The sequence below is a fragment of the Misgurnus anguillicaudatus genome, chromosome 23, assembly GCF_027580225.2.
Source record: "Misgurnus anguillicaudatus chromosome 23, ASM2758022v2, whole genome shotgun sequence".
Lineage (NCBI taxonomy): Eukaryota > Metazoa > Chordata > Actinopteri > Cypriniformes > Cobitidae > Misgurnus > Misgurnus anguillicaudatus.
Window position 1 is genome coordinate 10,240,122 of NC_073359.2, and position 22,212 is coordinate 10,262,333.

A 22,212-nucleotide genomic window follows, 5' to 3' on the forward strand; every position below is an offset into this window, starting at 1 on the left:
GTTTTCCAGAGGCAGCTGACGACAGTGTTGTAAACCTTCTGCCGTCCATGTTTTGTCCTTTAGGGATTTTCACATTCCACATGCTGCACTGTGTCACAGAAACGAAGCCTTTTAGCCAAGCGTGAACTGAATTGTTAATGACAAGGTTCGCCTAAAAAGTGGCTGTGGACTGAACTTTGCAGTATTCTGATATACCTCACTTGAATGTTGAATTGCAAATGACTTCCTGTCAGTCGACAGTTTTCTACTATTTTTTTTCTTTAAAGGGGTCATATGATGGAAAGCAGGAGTTTTTTTACGTTTTGAAATTATACTTTTGACTTGATGAACTTTATATACTTTTACATCTCTTGGGCTGACTGAAATGCAAAATTACTTGAAGAGACGCAATAAATCCATTTTGACAATTTTGGGTAAAAATTGGGTAAAAAAAGTGACAAGATGAAAACCACTATTTTCTGTTACAAACTTTCACATAGCTTAAGATTATAATAACATAAAAAATTCAAATCCATAATTTGATTTTCAAAGATTTATTATAAAAACTGATATGTTTTTTTTTCAAAATGCTATAAAAATGTTTAATCAATATATAAATGTGCATTCATCTTTGCCATGTAATATTCGATTAGTTGACTAGGTTATACACGGATTAAAAAAATAAACATTAATGACATTAATCAAAACATTTACTTTGTCATATTAAGAACACTGTCATTGCTGCTGTCATCCTTAAGACGTCGTCGCAAAACTTTTTTGACAGCAATCAGCTGTAAAATGTTTTGGTCCTGCTCGATTTTCGTTGACTTCGAGTAAAATAATGGAAAGTTTATTATAAGATCCCCTGGGGTCAGTGTGTTAGCATGACAGAAGCTTGATGCTGTCGTGTGAGAACAAGCAACAGCCGACATTTTCCTTCGCCCGAGTGCCTTTCGCGTACCTTTTCGAACAAATGCGTTGTGTGTTCTAGTGACCTTCTGAGTTCGTTCTTCCAAGGTCACCTGGCAAGACCGATCTCCACGAGAACGCAAGTCCGTTCTTGGAATTGAGAAACAGCCTAAGGGGCCAATCACACCAAATGCGTTATGGCAGTTGCCTTTTTGAATGATATTCTATGGGCAGTGAACGTATGCGCGCTGTTTATGGGCGCCGAACACCTTGCGGTTTTTGTCGCCAGACGCAGGAGCGCTGACAGCGGAAAAGCAGCCGACATCATTCGCATCTTTCCATTGTCCAATCGAATGAGGGGAGAGGCGGGCCTTACGTTGTGGTGAGGGAGGTTTACAGTTGCTTTGAAGAACCGGACTCCACTCGCTCACTCTCTCCTGTGTGTTTGTGCACCTCTCACCCTCAAACAAGGTCAGAGCAAGCGTCCTCTTTTTAAAGTTTCTGCTAATATGACAGTTAACAGCAAAAGAGCGCTCACGCTTAGAGTAGAGGTCTATACGGAAGACCCGAGACCCGAAGACCGGGGACCCGACCCGGGACCCGTACGGGCTCGGGTCTTTATTTTAAATGATCAGCCGGGTCCGGGTCGGGTCTCAATCTATTACTTCGGGTCCCGGGTCTGTTTAACATTGTGGGTAATACTCGAGGTCGATCGGACTCGGAGAACACACACTCACATTTAAATAAAATATTTCAAAAACAGCAACAAAAACTTAGATGAACTGTCACATACATTTTTTCTATGATGCTAAAATTGCGTTTATATTTGGTTGCTCCAACCAGGCAGCTAACGCGCATGTGCTCTTGTAATGTTTCTCTGGCTACCAGTCAGGAGCTTCTGCAGTGAGACGCAATGACTTTACATTTGACAATTGGCTCTTTTATTCAGAAGGCGGGACCTATTCCGCCGTACCGCGCATTTTGCACTGACTTCTCTAATTTTTATAATAATATTATAAATTGACCGTCTTGCTGTTATATCTAAAGTTTTCGCGACTCTGCTCAAAGAGCACTGAGATGATAGCAAAGAAGTAAAGCTAACGAAAGCAGCCACTGAACGAGCAATCGTTATTTTAATCCAAATGGGCAAGCATTATTAAGCAAGTTGACCCGATACACAACAAATGTAAAACTGCATTATTATTACACCATGACTGTAAAGTGGACTTTTAAAGCTGGAATAAACATTAAACATTTCAATCGTCAATAGAGGAATAAAATGGATGGAACTTTCTTGGAAATAAGGATTGTGCAACACACAGTCAGGTACAAGGAGGGAGAAGACTAACTTCTATGGGTAAGACAAAAAGTTTAATTTTCGCTACTTGTTTATTGACTTATTAATAACATTAAGCTAAAGAATATTTGCCGGTCGGGTCTGTGTCTTCCCGGACGGGTTTGGGTCAGGATTTTAAATAATAGATGGGTCAGCGTCGGATCCGGGTCCAGCTTTTAAATAATAGACGGGTCCGGGTCGGTTCCGGGTCCAGCTTTCAAAACAACAGATGGGTCCGGGTCGGTTTAGTGTAGCACATTTACGGGTCTGATCGGGAATTTTTGGACCCGTGTAGACCTCTACTCACGCTTTAATATTTGACTGACAAGACAGCTGACTCGGTGGTTGCCTAGCAATATAAAAAGCCACGCCTAGCAATATAAAAAGGCAGTGCGTCGCACCTTGCGTTTCCAAGCGCTTAAAGCGCGTTTGGTGTGATTAGCCCCTTATGCTGCATTTACACCAGCCACGGTAGAGGCGTCAAGCACACGTGATTTCAATGTTAAGTCAATGTGAAGACGCGTTGACACGCGTCTGGAGGTCTCGCGGCGCGGATGAGGCGTCTAGTTCGCATTTTTTGCGTTTGACACGAATTTGCGGCTGACGCCCAGGTTGAAAAATTTTAACTTTGCTGGATTTTCGCGCCGCGTTAGCCGCTTGATTTTGTCCATGAATAGTCACCCGGAGATATACGACACAAGTTCTTATTTCTATAGAGACAGGAATAAAAATGACCTCGCTTGGAAGAGTGTCAGTGAGGACATTGGGCAACCTGGTAAGTTGTAAATAAATATTTCACTTTTGAGTCACTTGACGTTTATCGACCCGCGCCGTTTATTTACCCCCTATAGTAAGGTGACTATATACAAACCGGTAACTCTCTCGATAAATGCACAATTAACATCAGCCATCCTGCAAACAGACAACCGCATAGCACCTGCCCCTCCCACAAGAAGCGGATTTTGCCTCTGACGTGCGTCAAATGCTTGCTTTTTCCGCGTGTCTACTTCACTCTGGATGCGCGAATGCATTCAAACTTTTCAAGCGGCAAACTAGGCACGGTAGACGCAATTTTGACGCCTGAAACACGGTTGGTGTAAACGCAGCATTAGTCTACCTACACCCCACATTTGGTAGCCTTCTCTGCTCTGATTGGTCAACTGACACAGTCTCCGCACAGTCCAACAATAGTGCAACATGCATTGACCTAGTGCTAACATGACTTACTAAGAAGACATTATTATTATACAAACTTGGCTACCATAATATCTGAGCAACATAGAAAATAATGCTTATGCATGCTTATTGAAAAGCAAAAAAATTAAGTTACTGAAATAATGCCACAAAACCCATACTAAATTTTTTTTTTTTTTTAACTGGAGCTTGTATTCTATAAGTTTTTTCCAAAATGATGTGAAAATCTTCCAGCCTACTCATTCACAAAACTGGTGGGGCATTGACTGTCTGTTGCCTGCAGGGTGTGTGCCATGCATATGGATTGTCCAAACTATTTTAATCATTTAAAAGTAGACATTCCAAGCATTATGTAGACATTTTTTGTTTGTCTGATAAGTATTCGCTAAGTTATAGTTAAATTTACAACACGTTTTAGAAAGGACTTCACTGAGACAGAAAGAACTTATTTTCTTAATTTTATGAAAATCACAACATTTAGTTTTTTTGGAAAGTGGACACAATAAAAACTAAACACTTTAAAGTTTTGAATGATGTTAACTCTGCTGATTTTGGACATACCGATATCATATCCGTATGTCCAAAATCAGCATAGTAATTTAAGTCTCTTATGCACTGATAAGAAAAAAAGCGGGGCGTTCGCCCGTGATAACATCGGCCCCTGGGTGTTAAACTATGCCCCCCTCCCATACAGTGCATGGCTGCCATTAATCTGAAGTCATTCATACTGCTTCACTTATCTGGAAATGGAGCGCAGGCCTTTTTTTACACAGCAGAGAGAGCTTTTTACCTCGTGCAGAGAAGAAATGCTTGCTGGGAGTGGTGAAGCCTCTTGTGCCATGACTGTTGACTGCACAAACTCGAAACTGGTACCATCTATGAGGTCGAATGTCTTTCAACACAGAGCGGTCTTCCATGGTCTGGGAGAGAGGGGTCGGAGAGACTTTCATTAAAAACAAATCCTTTCTGGATGCAGGATGGAGTAGCTCCGTCACTGCCATACACTGATAAAAGATGCGGTAATGACAGCTTGAGCCAGCACAGAGAGAACTTTCTATTAAAGCCTGCTGAAAAGTGTAGCACAGATATCCCTATCCATTACATCACACATAATGAGCTACTTGTTTCGTTAAACTCATTCCTTATGACTAATCTGGGGATGTACTTAAATATTTAAGTTAAATAGGAATTTGGGTTATTAAGGTGCTTCGAAGGTGCTACAGTATTGGTTGTCACAGAAAAACAACTTTACCCTCTGTGTTTGAATAAAAAGAAAGCGGTAAAGCACTTACAATGAAAGTCTTAGGCCACCATGCTACCAACATTGCTTTGCAATGTTATAATGATAATATATAATTATTTCTCAGTCTCTGTATTAGAATAAAAATAGAAAATACAGGAAATGTGTATGTAGTATTAAAAACAGTATAAAAGTATAAGCTGAACTGTCAAGTATTTAGGGTAAACTCCCCTTCCACTTGAGCAATAGCAGGAAAATGCAAGATCTCTTAAACCCAAATAAAATTAAATCCTATTTTCTTATTCTAATCGAATGACTTCAGTCTCCTCAAAAAAGCTCAAGATGTGTTTCGTGCCAAGAGAGGTCACACTAAATACTGACTGATGCCTGAAGACGACATTTTGTTCTGAATTTGCTGGTGATGGTGGCCTAAGACTTACTGTACTGTGAGTTGCTTTGAATAAAAGTGTCTGGCAAATGTAAATCTTTCCTGTCAATTTCATTTATGATATTAAAACTTCACAGATTCATCTAAAAATTCTTCTACAGAGCGATATATACAAATAATTAAGACAACGAAAGCATTGAGCAGTTTTTAGGTAGATTATAAAGTGCCAAAATTTTGTTTTGAAACTTTGTTGGAGAAACATTAATAAACTCAGCACAAACACAGTCCTGTAGCCTGCCAATGTTGTCGCACATACCTATAGACTAAATTTACCCTTATAAACCCTTGGGGTCAAAATGACCCCCAAGCCACTTTTCTTTAGTAAAAAAATGGTTCCCTTCATCTCAGTGGAATAAGATTTCGCGACTTTACTAGATTATTTGTCAATATTCATATAAAAATAACTGGGATTGATTTGGTCAGTCTAATGCTGCGTTCACACAAGCCGTCAAGCGCGAGAGGCGTCAAGAGTGAGTGATTTTAATGTTAAGTCAATGTGAAGACATGTTGACGCGCGTCTGGAGGTCTTGCAGTGCAAATGAGGCATTTAACACGGCACGGTAGACGCAATTCCGCTTCATTCGCGCGTCTAGTTTGCGCGAATGGGGCGAATGTAGCATTGCCGCGGCAAACACGCGAGTTGAAAAATTTAAACTTTGGCGGAAAAACGAGCCGCGTTAACCAATCATGAGCTTGCCCTAGTAGTGACGTGATAACAGGAAGCGAGCGCAGTCGCAGAAGCTCCTCCCATGATGCGAATTTTCGCGTGAATGTCTCGATGACTAGAATTTCACGCGCGAATAAAGCAAGTAAACTCAAAATGTTCAAGCGGCAAACTAGACGCAAATTTGACGCCTCAAACGCGGCTGGTGTGAACCCACGGTAAAGATGAGTAAAACATTTTTTTACAAAAGAGGCCCTTAGGGGTCGAAATGACCACATTTGAAAATGAATGGGAAATTAATTAAAAAAATAATTTTTGTTATTTGTCAAAAAAATCTATGCATCCAGAAAAAAATCTGAAAACACAGAACAAGAAGGCCTGGTACTAGAGCACAAATGCAATATAGAAAAGAAATGCTCTATGACTGCCACAGAGAGCTTTTTTAAAGAATTTGGCAAAAAAAACAGCCACAAATGCAAAACGAAGATGTAAATGCTCACACAGGTGTGTGCATGCGCGCGGAAACACACATACACACACTTACTTGCTTTCTAATGTTTATATATACATAAAAATGTTTTACTAAAGTAGTGATGTGAGCAGTTGGCCACATCCAGTGAAATGAATGACTCTCTTTTCTTTTCTTTTTTTTCTAAGCAGCAGATGGCCAAATTCAACACATAACATCTAGATCAATATCTAAAAAAACTATTTAAATCAAATTTAGATCACAATTTATGTGAATTTTTCATAAAAATGTGAAATTTTACACGCAAGCTAATGCTGTAGTTGAGGAATTTAGTGGTACAAAAGTACTTCATATCTCCAAAAAGGGAAGTAATTAAAAAAGATATATTAATTGTATCATTAAAAATGTATTTCTTTTTTGTAATCACTCTTTCAATTTCTGGGGTCATTTTGACCCCCGCAGACCTCGAATGTAAACAGGAAAATCGGGGCTTATGAAGGTTAAGACATGCACATGACTTCACCATCATCACAGATTTGTGTTTTCAAAACTTGAAACCCGTCTTCAAAAGCTTTTTCAGGACCCCAAAACATGCTGCTGTTGTGTAAACGAACAGCCAAACCACATAAAAACTTTACCCATTTCGGTTGAAAACGTAATCGTGAAAACCCATAAAAAACAGCTAGCACAGGCTGAATCTGATTACATTTTTAGTAAATGGTAGAGGCAGTTGAACTCAAAGTGATAGTCAGAGCACAAGTACATTATAAACACCTCTCCAAACGCTCTAAACACTTTACAGACCATGTGCTAATGATTATAAAATACAGTCCTCCGCACATCATCAGCAAGGTTAACAATATTTAGGCTGTAAATGTATAAAACATCTGTTCAGCAGAACAGAATAGAGGCGTTCCCTAGGATTCACGTTTATTCATTTGGCAGACGCTTTTACCCAAAGTGACTTACAGTGCATTACACATTTTTATCAGTATGTCTGGTCCCTGGCAATCAATCCTAAGACCATTTGTGTCTGCTAATGCAATGCTCTACCAGTGAGCTATACTGACGAATACACAAAGCTCTGTGTCTGTAAGGGTCAATGTTGTACCATGAGAACTGTTTGCCAGGTCGATGCCTCATCCTCACTTGGATGAATTCCGTGATTCCATCTTCTCTGAAGAATATAAAGAACCGGTTCAACTGAGACGTTAAACTTGGACATCCACGTAACCTCCACATGTCCTTGTTGGTCTTCAGAAAAAGAAATGTCCCTCCTTGGCTTCAGCGGGACTCCTAAGTGATAACAAATATATCCACACACATGACAACAAAATTCCAACATCATAAAAATGTAGCTTTTTACGAACAATAGCAGATGTTCAGCTGTAAAATCGTATTTAGGCCAATGACAAATATGGATTACAATAAATGTGTTTTTGTAATAATGCTGCTTTAAAAACATTTTTTACAACATTTTAACTCTTTCCCCGCCAGCATTTTTTTTTATGTTGCCAGCGTCAGCATTTTTTTAATTTTTACTAAAGTTTAATGCCTTCCAGAAAATGTTCTCCTTTAAATATATAAACATACAACAAATCAAATTAAAGAAAAGACCTTCTGCTTTTAAAAAAAGAAAGATTCATCCTACCTTCATTGGTTCTCTATTTATCACATCTCAAATATGGGTAGGTTTCTTCAGTTAATTCCATTTTTGTGAAAGACTTTTGATAGAGATCAGATTCAGAGCAATCCTCCAAACATACACAGACATACAGCTGTTTGCCCTAGAGCGATACTTCCGGGTTTTATAAGTTGCGGAAGAGCGCCACCTGGTGAATAATAGCGGCATTACGGATTGCCAGAAATAATCGTCATTGGCAGGGAAGCGTTTTCTCTTAATTTACGAGTTAACTCGTCAATAGCGGGGAAAAAGTTAAAAGGATTTGATTTTTTATGTGGTGCTTTGACAATCAAGTAAAAAGTAACAACATATTTTTCTCAAACATGCTAACCTCGCCATTATGCTAAATAGTCAACAGCTATGACCTGAGATGTGAACCTGGTAGACCTATAAGTCTAATTTATATATCTACATCAGACCTTGGATCTTCTATGCCATAGGCTACACGTCAATTTTCAATAATACTGTCCGCGTGGACATGCAGACAACTACTAATTTTTAGGGAGGTGCAGGTCAGGGTACAGCGTAGGGTACTCGTCTTTGCATAGGCTACACTGTCCACCCAGCCCAGAAGTATAAATTCAGCTTTAAAGGGGACATTTTATAAGACTTTAAGATGTCAAATTAACCTTTGGTGTCCCCAGAGTACATATGTGAAGGACCATATAGATTGTTTCATCAGATGCACGTGTGGTGACCCGATTACGCGTCTGGTCCAAACTTGTATGATTTTGTAGTTTCATGGTTTATGAATTATCTGAGCGACAGGACAGGTGCATTAAATGTGACGGTTTATGTTCTGCATTAGTGAAGGTTCACAAGGGGGTCCCACAAGGCTCAATATTAGGTCCTCTTTTGTTTATTATGTATATAAATGAATTAGGCCAGAATGTGTCAGATGCTAATATGCATTTTTATGCTGATGACAAGATTATTTATTGTTTTGGATCATCCCCAGCTAAAGTGGTTGAGTCTTTGCTGAAGGCTTTTGATGTGGTTCAACATATACTATGCCAGCTTAAGCTGGTTCTCAATGCTGATAAGACCAAATGTATGCTGTTTAGTAATACCAAAAAGGTTTTTCAAGTCCCTCCTTCTGTGTTTACTTTGACTGTAAATGTTATAGAGGTGGTTCATTCTTATAAGTACCTTGGTATCTGGCTTGATGATGCTTTTTTAAACCTCATACAGACAACCTTGTGAAGAAACTCAAACTGTCCTTTTTCTTCCGAAATAAATTTTGTTTTTCTTTTAAAGCCAAAAAGCAGCTAGTTACTGCAACATTTTTATCTGTCTTAGATTATGGAGACCTGGTGTATAGGACTGCTTTAGTACAATGTTTGCATAAGATTGACACTGTTCATCATGCGTCTCTGAGATTTATTACGAATTGTAAAAAATTGACCCATCATTGTGAACTGTATTCCAGAGTGGGATCGTTGTCTAACAGGAGATCAGGGCATTGGCATATTTTTATCTATAAGGCCATGCTGGGTCTGTTGCCATCCTACATCTGTAATTTAATCACATGGAGAAGTGCTGGATCTTATTCATTACGATCAAACGATCACTTGCTGCTTTTGGTTCCATTTGCCCGTACAGAACTGGGAAAAGGGGCTTTTGTATAGTCCGCTCCTTCTGCATGAAACTCTTTGCAAAAAGACTTGAAATTATCTGAACTTATTTCATTAAATGTTATTAAGGTCAGATTGAGAGAACCTGAAATGATTTGTATAAATTGTCTTTAATTATTTGTATTGTAACAACTTTTATAAATGTAATTTTTGCTGCCTCTTGGCCAGGACTCCCTTGAAAAAGAAGTTTTTAACCTCAACGGGACTTAGCGGAGTTTACTGGAAGTTACGTATTGACTATCTCTTGTCTATAGATAATTTATTATATGAAGTTAAAATTGTCACTTTGTAGGTGTGTTCAAAAATCTGCCATTTTGGATGCGTCATTTAACATGCAAATGAGCCGATCTCTGCACTAAATGACCGTGGATGGATAGGTCAGATTAAGGGGCGGTATTATCCCCTTCTGACATCACCAGGGGAGCCAAATTTCAATGATTTATTTTTTCACGTTTGCAGAGAATGGTTTACCAAAACTAAGTTACTGGATTGATCTTATTCGCATTTTCTAGGTTGATAGAAGCAATGGAGACCCAATTACAGCACTTAAACATGAAAAAAGTCAGATTTTCATCTTTTTTTCCCTTTTAAGTGTACTGCACCTTTGTAAAGGTTCGTCGGGGTCTGACAGGTATGGCCACAGCCGTTTGAGCAGCACTTTTTGAAGGCAGAGCATTCGCGGTCGACAGCGCAGCCCTCCACACAGGCGGCGGCAAAACCAGATGCCCTCTGCGGTGCCGGACAGTCGCCCTGCTTCTGTGTCTGCAGTGACCGCAGGAACTCAGCGCTGGTTCTGCATTCATGACGCTTCTTTCCAAAGATAAAGAGAACGAGAGAGAAAAATGCATACTCAGAAAATCAAACAACTCCATGGATTGCATCACATTTCACACAGAGCTTGGCATATCGTGCTTTATTGTCTGAGTCAAACCCTCACACAGACTCATTCTGAACACACGTGTGCGCTCTGGAAACTGTTTATTTGTGCAACATTTCCAAGATTACCCAACTCAAACAGTCTGAATGAGGCAAATGTTTCTTCTGTTGGTTGAATCACAGAGTTGGGAGAACAACAAAGGCCTTCAATGCTTATTCTGTGTGGCTGTGATGCATTCTGGGTGCTTATTATCCAACTGAAGCGCGCAGCACGTGGCCATCTGACGGACCTCAAGCGTTGAAACGCTTCATGCTGACTGTTTAAATTACAGCTTTAGGCAGATAATGATCAGTGAATTTCAACAAGATGTTAACAGCTGTTGTGCTTTCTGCGAAGAACAAAGCTCTGGATGTAAATCCGCTCTTATCTGGTTCACTTCAACTACGCATTGCTTTCCACTGAGACCTTTCACGACGAGATAAAAGGCCTGAGAAATCAAGAGTTAAACCAATTCAAGTTAAACTAACACGCACGAAAGCACACACATGCTTTTTACTACGTCTTTAATTCTGCATCGCATACAAACAAAAGTTCATCTTTGATGTGTGGTCCTGTGTCGATTCGTATAGCATTTAATCACAAAGAGACGTCCAACGCAATTACCCTCTTCTTCAATCTCCAGTCAGCAGAAAGACTCTGAAACAGATTTTACCTCGCAGGTCTTGGGAGACAGCGCTCGTCTTGTTTCCCACAGCTCCTTGCAGGGTTGTAGGCACTGCAGACAAACAAATAAACAAACCTGTCTATAACTTTATAAAATGCCATGACATGGAAAAACACACAAACATTCACATGGGAACACAAGGAACGCAGTGTTACTGTACAGCAGTTTTTCAAACCCTGGGTCGCCAGGATGATTTAAGGAAAATGTTAATTATTTTGATACTAATGAGAACATATAAATCAATCATTAGCGATCGCCGCTTTCCTGTTTCAGTGGTGCTGTTGATGAACAGTACTCGGTCTGCATAAGCAGATGGTGCTTTCGAGTCCATGCAACGCTGTGCAGACCGATTGGCGGATGAGATCAAGTTACCACGAGAGCACAGCTTTTGAATTGTTCACGGAGGTCATAGGCCGATCAATCTGCACAGCACCGCATGAAGTAGAAAGTAGCGAAGCATCAGCTTCAGGTGTCCTGTGACAGACACATAGGTTGGAACTTTAAATAATATTATAGTCATTTAAAGTATTAATATTATATGTCCACGGCCCCTAAAAATGTCCAGGTAGTCCTAATGGACAAAGCGGGAGAGAGAGAGAGAGGCATAAGGTTCTTATCTAACGAGACGATTGTCATTTTTGACAAGAAAAATAAAAAATGCACTTTTAAACCACAACTTCTCGTCTTCCTCCGGTTGCGTGACGAGCCAGCGCGACCTCACGTAATACGTCATCACGTCAAGAGGTCACGGAAAATGACAATCGTTTCGCTAGATAAGACCCTTATGCCTCGTTTGGGATCGTTTAGAGTCCTTTGAAACCGCGATTTTAAACTGCATTAAATCTGTTACGTGTTGGGGTCCATTAAAGTCCATTAAAATGAGAAAAATCCTGGAATGTCTTCCTCAAAAAACATAATTTCTTCTCGACTGAACAAAGACAGACATCAACATTTTGGATGACATGGTGGTGAGTAAATTATCTGTATTTTTTTTAAACGGACTAATCATTTAAAGGCAGGGTGCATAATCTCTGAAAGCCAAGGTTGATACTTAAAATCACCTAAACAAACACGCCCCTACACAATAGAATCTGGACCTTCTGTTTATAGACCCGCCCCACACATACGCAACCCAGGAAATGATGTCGGTTAGTAGACACGCCCCTTACTGCTGATTGGCTAAAAGTGTAGTCGGCCCGACTCTCTTTTCCGAGGCGTTTTTCAGATATCGTGCACTCCACCTTTAATAAAATAAACTTTATAAACATCCTTTAAAAACACCGACACACAAAAAATAATGAATGCAGAGCTGAATTGGGTTATCTCGTCAATTGAGAGAAAACTTTTGCAAGAAAAAACGTGTCTGATATTTCTGTTAGAAGAACACAAGGACTGCTGTGTGTTAGCAGCACAATACAAGTCTGCATGTCATAAATAAGAGAACATTAATCTGACATGACTTGAATGTCTCCATTACTTAATGTATATTCCTGCTTTATCCTGTTATTTAACTTTGTGTCTAGCTTTTTGTTCTTATTCTTTAATTTTTTTCTATTTCACTTTAATTTTGCACTATATATTACTTTTATTTTCACTTTCTGTACGCAGCCCAGCTCCAAATGCTTTGGCAATACAAACGTACAGTTTTGTCATGCCAATAAAGCAAACTTAGGCCGTGTTCATATACGTCACATTTGATTAGTTTAAAGCGAACTATGATGCGATTGCTCATTTGGTGCAGTAATATGAATTCTGACACCCAAACCTTTGGTGCGCACTAATCAAGTGCACCAAGACCACTGAAAAGGTGGGTCTAGTTCCGCTTCCGAACAAACTGATATGTGATCGCACTCAGACCGGAGACTGCGCAACAAACCAAAATCAGAATGTGATGTCACAAGACCCGACCCCGAAAATGACGTCTTTTACAGCGGGATGAGCGGTGTATGCAAAAACAAAATGAGCCAAGGGCAAACGTAGAGCAATGAAGAAGTACAGAGCTTCATTATCATTTGGTCCATCGAGCGTATGCTAGAAAAAAAACACATAAAATGTTTACTTTTTTTAAATGTTTAGTGATAGTAAAACATCTTCATGAGATCTGAGTTGGTAATAATACCACCATATGAATAGGGTTGGGTACCGAAACGCGGTGCCATTATGGCACCGAAGCCTATATGGGCGGTACCTACCGGACCGAATCAGAACACAGATTTCGGTGCCTCATTTCGGTGCCTCTTAATGCATGAATGGTTGACTGACGTATTTTGCTCTCTGTAGCGCAAAAAGCATAATCACACAAGCACAGCACAATCGCTAGTTAAATTATACTGCACTCATATGGTGTAAATAATTTCCTCACTTACAAAATTCACGTGAATGTGAAAGTCGGAAAGATTTGATAGTACAGATGATTCAAGTTTGATTTCTTCTCTTAACTTAGGTGAGTTTGTTCATATTTTACATTATTGTAGTTTTATATTGATAAAAAAACAAAAACCAATCATTTGTTTTGAAAATCTAAGGATCTTAGATTTATTTATGTTATAGAGCGGGTAAAATGTTTTCCGTCTATTCGTTTTTGTTAAACGTTTGGTTTAGGCTAATATAAGCGAGTCATTTTACATTTTTATTGTTGTTCTGTTTTAATAAAAAAAATAATGAACAAATAAGCATTCGTAGTAATGAAAATTATGTCAATTAAATATTTCATTTATTTGTGTTTTAACGCAGATACCATCCGTCGAATTCGTTTTATTAATAAACAAGCAATAAAAGCAAGTTTGTCATTGGAGCTACTATTTTATTGGAGTTGAGTTTTTCGTTAAGAATAATAATGAACAAACATTTTAAAAATTAATTTTATTAATAAATGGAAATATTAAATAATCTAATGTTAAAGATTAAATAGCCAACTTTTTAACGTCTTTGCCAAATATATTTTCATTTAAAATATGCGCTGTGTTTAATAAGTTTAAAATGTGAAAAAATCCTCATCTGCACATCCCTAATAATACAAATTGAACAAATTTTGTAAGAATATATGTCCAGGTTATTTTTATATTCTGACTTAAAAGAACAATTTGGAAAATGAGATCCTCAGAGGAGCGCGTGAATGCCGCAATTGATCTGACGGCAGCTTATTTTATATTTTATATGGTAACATTCCTTCAGAGAACTTGCTAAAACGTATTACCTCACTAATGTTTTTATTAGTACTTCGGCTGATATTGGCCTAAGATGGGCCGCAGCAGTCACGAGTGTCAAGTTCATCGGAGACAAGCAGAAAGCGTCAAAACGTGAATGGTTTTACAAGCGATAAGAAAATATTTTGGGTGAATTCCAAATGCCGTTTTGCGCCATTGAAGGGCACTTCACGAAGAGGATTTCGCATGAACAGTCGATCCAAATAAAGAGAAAAAAGACGCTGTATTTTATTGCTCTATTTGCCAAGTGTGTTTAATTAGCCACACTATGAGACACAATTGCGCAACTTTCTCTAGAGTTCAAGAGATCTGATCTTCGAAGGGAATAATACTACTAATAATAATAATAAGTTTAATTTATATATCGCCTTTCCATAGCTCAAGGACGCTTCACAATAACAGTTAAGAGTAAACAGTAAATACATACAGTAGCAGACAATGGACAATAGGGAGGATCACTTTCGATTAGAACTCGCCCTTTATCTTTTTGTGAGCGGCAGCCGCGTAGGCTTTAACCAATCATTGAACAGATTATTAACAACCAATCATAGAAAATTTTTCTGAGCTCAAAGTGGAGTGTTGAGAAGATTTTATTTAATTCACAAATCAAAAATTTCATAAAAAAGAAATCAAGAATGCAGGTCTTAAAAGATGATGGTGCTTTAGGCAAATCATTAATAAACAAATGACAAACAGAGAAGAATTTTCATTGTGTTTTATGCTGTACTTTCATCTACCATCTTTCTGTGACTCTTTTTTTTTCAAAGTACCGCTTTAGGCACCGTTTAGGCACCGGAACCGTTTTAAAAGTATCGATTTGGCACCGGTATCGAAAAAAACCCAAACAATACCCATCCCTACATATGAATACACATCAAATGAGCACATTTACTCCAGCATGCAGCATGGTTTTGTGGGTAACCTGGTGACCTTATCCTTACACACATTAAGGTTTGTTATCTTTAGGTTCGCTGATAAAATGCCAGTATGAATGCGAACATTTTTTGTCTGGTCCAGAAGAACCAAACTACAAGTATAAACATGTCCTTAAATTGAAATTGAAAGGTATATGGGTCGCGTAACCTGTTTTTAATATTTTTTAGGGTCGTTCTTTAAATTTTTTTTAAAGCCACTGCTTTAGACTGCATTTTCTGTGGATGACTGTGACACATTTTTCTGAACACATCGAATTGCAACTTTAAAAAAAAATTATTCGGCACTACATAATATAATCTGCTTAAAAATGTGCCAACCAGTTTTACTTTTAATTATGTATCAGACTTAAATTTGTTTAGTTTTTGTTGTGTTATATGCTACAAAAAATGCTACACTGTGAACAGTGTACAAATAAATAATGCATGCAAAAAATAAAATTATTAATTTACCCAAAATAGAAACTTAAGTCACTAAAGTTTAAATCCACCATGGCTTTCTTTGTTCTTTAAAACCCGAAAATGTTTGTATTACGGAAAAAATCTGTAATTTATTGTGCCCGTTATTTTACGGTATTTTTTACAGTGAATGTCAAGAATTTTTCTCTGTGTTTCATTACGATTTTTGCAATGGATACCAGATGAACAATGAAAGCCTTCATTCAAACAACAATATAATAACAATTAAATAATACTTGTAAACAAAATTTATATTAACAAAGTCTTTTCCGGGTGAACTAAGGCTCATAACTTATTTGCATGGTATTTGAAGCATTTTAAAAATTTCAGCTCCTTAGCAAGATGGAATAATGAGTCAGAGCCGATGGTGTAGTGCTTTCGCACTTTCGACGACCCGAGTTTGATTCCCGGCTCGTGGTCATTTGCCGATCCCATACCATCTCTCTCCTCCCTATACTTTCCTGTCCTCTCCTCTATCACTGTTTAAATAAAGGCAAAAATATACCTTAAAAAAAGATGGAATAATGAACTTCTTAAACAGTTATCAGTCCTCTGTTTACAATGGCAGCTGCAATGGCATATACTGGATGTTGACTACCGTATGAACAAATCGGTCCAATTTCATCATTTACAAAATATCAGATCTGAAAACAAATCAAAATGTTTAAGCAAATTGTATATTTCATACAAGCATGCATTTTGTCTTTATTGCTTAAGTGTTCCTATTTAATCTATCAGAATTGTCTGTTATTTCATTGCGAGGCATGCTCCTGGTCAAGCTGCCGCTGGCAGGCCTCCAGTCGTTCATGTGCTGAAACATATAAACACATCTGTTTTGTGTTATTTGATGGATTATTCTGACATCTGCCCCATCAATCCCCCACCTGAACAGACAGCTTTCATTTAGCTGACCTGAAAGTCAAGACCAGTTTAAAAAAAAGTAGAAAATGTTGGAGAAGTGGAGCTGGTTTCAACCTCGCTGCAAAGTCTTATAAAAAAAATAAGTAAATGTATTTTAACAATCATTTATTTATTAAAGCAACACTATGTAACACTTGCTCAAGGTTCCACCATGTGCTTGATAAGCTATATCTATATAAAAAGAAAGCCTTTGCTAACATCAGCCTTTCCCGAAACACAGTTGCTAGTTGGGTGGATGAGCTGTTGCCCTGACAACTGATGGTGCACCTGCGACGTGATCCGTGGTTTGGCAGTCACCATCCCGTTCCCGACTAAAGTGTATGCTGACAAACTGAATACACTGAAAGATTTGCTGATTTTGAAAGACAGCAAATCAACTTTGACTTGTTTGTTAAACAATTTGCAGTTGATGCTGACACTGCGCCTGTGCACTTCCAGTTAGAACTCATTGAATTGCAATGTAATACTCATCTAAAGACCCGGTAAGAGTTAATTGGGGCAGCTGAGTTTGCACCTCTACTCCCTGAATCAATGCCACATCTGCGCCTTAACGCTGCAGGCATTATGTCTATGTTCGGGAGCACCTACACGTGTGAACAGATGTTCTTTCTCTATAATGAAGTTAACCAAAACATCCCACATATCCCTCCAGCATCTGGTCTCTGTAATGAAAGTGGCCACATTAGTCCTAAAATAGATGAGATTGTTTCTAAGATGCAGGGTGTCTGGTAAGAGTTAAAAATGCCTAATTTTCTTATGTTTGGAATGTACTGTAAACCAACATAAGATACCATTTGTTGCCATCTGGTAGTTACAGTCGTATGCAAAAGTTTGGGCACCCCTAACAATTTCCTAACAATTTATAAATATCTGGGTGTTTGGATCAGCAATTTCATTTTGGTCCATCAAAAAACTGAAGGACACAGTAATATTTCAGTAGTAAAATGAAGTTTATTGGATTAACAGAAAATGCAATATGAAGTGCAATATGAGTGTCTGGATTCTGGATGAATGTATTTTGGACCATTCCTTCTTACAGAACCTCTCCAGTTCAGTTAGGTTTGATGGTTGCCGAGCATGGACAGCCCGCTTCAAATCACCCTACAGATGTTCAATGATATTCAGGTCTGGGGACTGGGATGGCCATTCCAGAACATATTAGAATGTACTTGTTCCTCTGCATAAATGCCAGAGTAAATTTTTGAGCAGTGTTTTGAGTCATTGTTTTGTTAAAAAATATCCAGCCCTGGCAAAACTTCAACTTTGGGACCGATTCCTCTACATTATTTTCAAGAACCTGGTGATATTGAGTGGAATCCATGCGACCCTCAACTTTAACCAGATTCCCAGTACTGGCACTGGCCACACAGCATGATGGAACCTCCACCCAAATTTTTTTTTAAGTGTTTTTCTCGGAATGCCATGTTATTTTGCCGCCATGCATAACGGCCTTTGTTATGATCAAATAACTCAATCTTTGAGCACCTTATACCAAAATGAAGCTGGCGTGTGTGCAGAAAAGGCTTCTTTCGCATCAAAGTGCAAAGTGCACTGAATTGTTGAATAATGCACATTGACACCATCTGCAGCAAGTTGATGTTGTAGGTCTTTGAAGGTGGTCTGTAGGCTGTTTGACGGTTCTCACCATCCTTTGCCTGTCCAATATTATATGTGTCTTGCCACTTCTGGCCTTAACAAGAACTATGCCTGTGGTCTTCCATTTCCTCACTAAGTTCCTCACAGTGGACACTGACAGCTTATATCTCTGCAATAACTTTTTGTAGCCTTCCCCTAAACCATAATGCTTTTCAGGTCATTTGAGAGTTGTTTGTAGGGTGATTTGAAGCGGGCTGTCCATGCTTGGAAAACATCAAACCTAACTGAACTGGAGATGTTTTGTAAGGAGGAATGGTTCAAAACACATTCATCCAGAATCCAGACACTCATATTGCACATTTACTGTTAATCCAATAAACCTAATTTTATTGCTGAAATATTACTGTGTCCTACAGTTATTTGACAGACCAAAATGAAATTGCTCATCCAAACATCCAAATATTTATAAATGAAAATCATGGAAATTGTCAGGGGTGCTCAAACTTTTGCATACGTCTGTAACTACCACATGGCAAAAAATGGTATTTTATGTGGGTTTACAGTACAGTATGCAAAACATAAGAAAATTAGGCATTTTTAACTCTTACCAGACACCCTGCATCTTTTCTTAGAAACAATCTCATCTATTTTCTGTTCTCTAAATGTGTTCCAAATCAAAATTAGATTTAAAACCTTAAAATTAAATTTTAATTAATAAGGCTTAATGAACGTTGAGCTCTTTAATACAGACATTATTTCTTTAACTCTTTCGCCGCCATTGACGAGATATCTCGTCAATCAAGAGAAACCGCTTCCCTGCCAATGACGAGTATTGCTTTCCGCAATACCGCTATTATCCACTAGGTGGCTTTTTAAACCCGGAAGTATTGCCCTATGGCAAGCGACTGCATGTCCGTGTCTGTTTTAAAGATCACTCTGAATGGGATCTCTATTAAAAGTACGTCATAAAAATGGAATTATTTCAGCTTTTTGCTCAAAATGTGGTGTTTTTGCAGAAACCTACCCATATTCAAAAGCTGATTACAAAAGAACTACTGAAGGTAGGATGTTTATTTTTTGTTTGAAAGCAGAGGGTCTGTTCTTTCATTTGGTATATTGTATGTTTATATATTCAAAAGAAGAACATTTTCTGGAAGGCATCAAACTTTTGCGAAAACCACGAAAAACGCTGGCGCTGGCTGGCAACTTTAAAAAAAAAAAAACGCGGGCGGCGAAAGAGTTAAAGAGCCACACAGATCCAAAATCGAAACTGACCTTTATTGCAGAGTGTTATGTAGCTGTCCATCAATGTAAACAATGTGCAAAACCAAAAAGTGCACGATTAATAAAGTGTTTGGCTTCTTAAGTAGGGAGTCGACTCTGAATCGCTAAAACGAGTCTTCATATGGATTGAATCTCCTGCCTGTCTTTATCCACGTAATACGAACACTTTGCATAATAATCTCCGCCTACAGCCTTCCCCGGGAGAGACGGAAACTATTACCTGCCCACAGCTAGTTAGTGTGTAAACATCATATCACGCTGTGTTTTCAGTTTGTGTTGTTTTCACTTAGCCTGGTAATACCATCCTCTGCTATTTTGCTTCGCTTCATAGACAGAGTCTGGCTGGGCATAATTGACAATCGTTTTCCTTCTCGTGGGAGGGGCTTGTCTGAAGTTTAAAATCATTGGTCTAAACGTAAGCCAATCACACATAACATTTGGATATGATGTGCTTTATGCGCCGGATCAGCCGCATCGAATCTCTGCTGTAAAATACACGTATGATGTGAAAACAAACCCCATCGAGGGAAATACCAGAGTTAACATGGCTATGAACGACTTTTGCAGATTATGTAAAGTAAATCGTGCCAGAGCTAGTTGAACACTATCCTTACGGTGGCTTTCCACTCACGTCTAACGGGAGGAACGCCCCTCTCTCCTCTCAAACTCTTCCACCAGACAACCATAACCATATGTAAATTAAATCTCCCTACCTTATTTTCTGGTTAATCAGGAATGTCACCAAAGAATGCTTGCCCACGCGTCCTCCACCATTAACTGTGAACAATATAATTCCCTTCCATGATTTCTCGATCGTTGTGCACGTCAAGCTGTGCTGCACACAGTTTCTCGCTGACGATCGGTAAAGTTGATAAATTAAACTTTTCCAAAAACTTGTCGGGAGCAGGGCAACAACATAATCTCCATTCAAATGTTTAACAAACACTTTTCTTGTTCGGGTTTAAGTTGGCAAGTGCCGGTTCTCCACAACAGAGCTTCCTGTGTCTCCATGTCCACAACAAACTACAACCGTGATTCGGCGTTTAGCGTCTACGTCACGGCTCTCAGCCCGCCCTCTGTTCGTTGATTGGACTGTCGTTTTGAGACCGGTGGAAATGTGTTTGATTGGGAGTTATCTCATACTGAGTACAGAAGCGTAATGAAATTTAGCGGAAGTACGAAGTCTGACTTAGTCAGGCTAGTTTTCACTACCAAAGGATAAAAATATATAAAGAACCTGTGGTTAAAATTACTTTTTCAAGGAGGGATATACTAAACGTTTGGCTGTGAAGAATCAGTGGTTAAAATTACTTTATCAAGAAGGGATTTACTAAACGTTTGGCAATGAAAGATGGTTCAGTACCCACTTTATTTGGAACAACATGGGTCTCCTAACCACAACCTGTAAGTATGATTATAGCTACATACTTGCTTAAATGAGTGTAAAAATGTTAATGTCTGTCGTCGTTTTTATAACCTGGACTAATGACGAATGATGTGTATTGATGTTGTTGTTTAAACTATTAATATACTGTCAGAGAGTCACGTTAGCAAGCGGCTAATGCATGCTGCACTAACGGTTTTGTTATGACCCGGTTAGGTTACATAAATGCTTAAATGAGTGTAAAATGTTAGTTTCTATCTTTTTTATTGCTTGGAATAATGATGAATGATGTGTATTGGGGTGATTCTCACGAAACCATTGAAACACCACGGCACTAATGAATTTAGCTTTAAAATGTGTAATATAGTAACATTAAAAAGCATCAGAATTAACACAATACTGTGTTCTGCCTTGCACAATGTGTGATTTCAACATAAGAATTTATAATTGTAAATTTTATCTCATTTTCTGCTGAAATTCTCATTACCGCAATGTGTCCGGCTGTGTTTGAACATGCGTTATGTTGTAATTTAATCAAATGAACACAAAAATATTAAGAAAAAAAATAAATGGATGTTTTGCTAGACTACTTTAGATGACAGAAAAAATATTTACTGAATATTCATGTATAATAATAATGAAGAAAAATTAGGAAAATGTGTCCATGACTGATTTTCTCATCCTCCGCAACACTTTTTGAGAACAGTTTAAGCACACATAAAGAATTTTAATAAAGTTTGATTTTGAGTGACCAAGCACATGGACCAGTTACTTCAAGATGGCTACCAGGTAAGATCATTTTTTTACAGTTAATTTGAAATATTGTCTTGTCAGAATGCTTACACGACATTTTGATTATCATTACCGCAACAGATGCTTATTAAATGTTAATTTAATTAATAGAAGCATAATACTTTGATTTTAAATGCATGTGCAGAATCTCCAAATTATGTTCTTTCAGGTTTGTCATGTCATTTTGAAAATATGTCAGTGTTGATGTTTTCTGACTGTTGCGGTAATGAGATTTTTTAGGACTAATTTTTTAAATTATGTTACAAAAAGTGTTAAATGATAAGTAAAAGTTTTTAAATTAATGTTCCCATTTACTCCAGACTTTGTTTTTCAATGTCTGGTGGGGAAAAAAGTAAAAGTAAATTTAAGCAATTTTTACATTTTCATGCTTAACATTTTTAAAACCAAGTTTTCGTGAGAATCACCCATTGATGTCGATAATGTCTTCTCAGTAAATCATGTTATAGGTTAATACATGTT

The 22,212-nt window shown here is 38.2% G+C and overlaps 1 protein-coding gene across 2 annotated transcripts in view; it reads right to left on the reverse strand.

The window, feature by feature from the left end:
- The window catches only part of anos1b (anosmin 1b), an 89,824-nt gene that overhangs the window by 25,495 nt on the left and 42,117 nt on the right, over nt 1-22,212 (reverse strand). Inside the window, exons 3-6 of one of the 2 annotated variants that reach the window (XM_055218222.2) lie at nt 11,147-11,209; nt 10,160-10,364; nt 7,351-7,535; nt 4,209-4,338 (exon numbers count right to left, since the gene is read on the reverse strand). In XM_055218222.2, the coding sequence (XP_055074197.2) occupies nt 4,209-4,338; nt 7,351-7,535; nt 10,160-10,364; nt 11,147-11,209 (583 nt within the window). Of the gene's footprint in view, nt 1-4,208; nt 4,339-7,350; nt 7,536-10,159; nt 10,368-11,146; nt 11,210-22,212 lie in introns of both variants that reach the window. The other variant, XM_073861314.1, reaches the window with a different exon arrangement.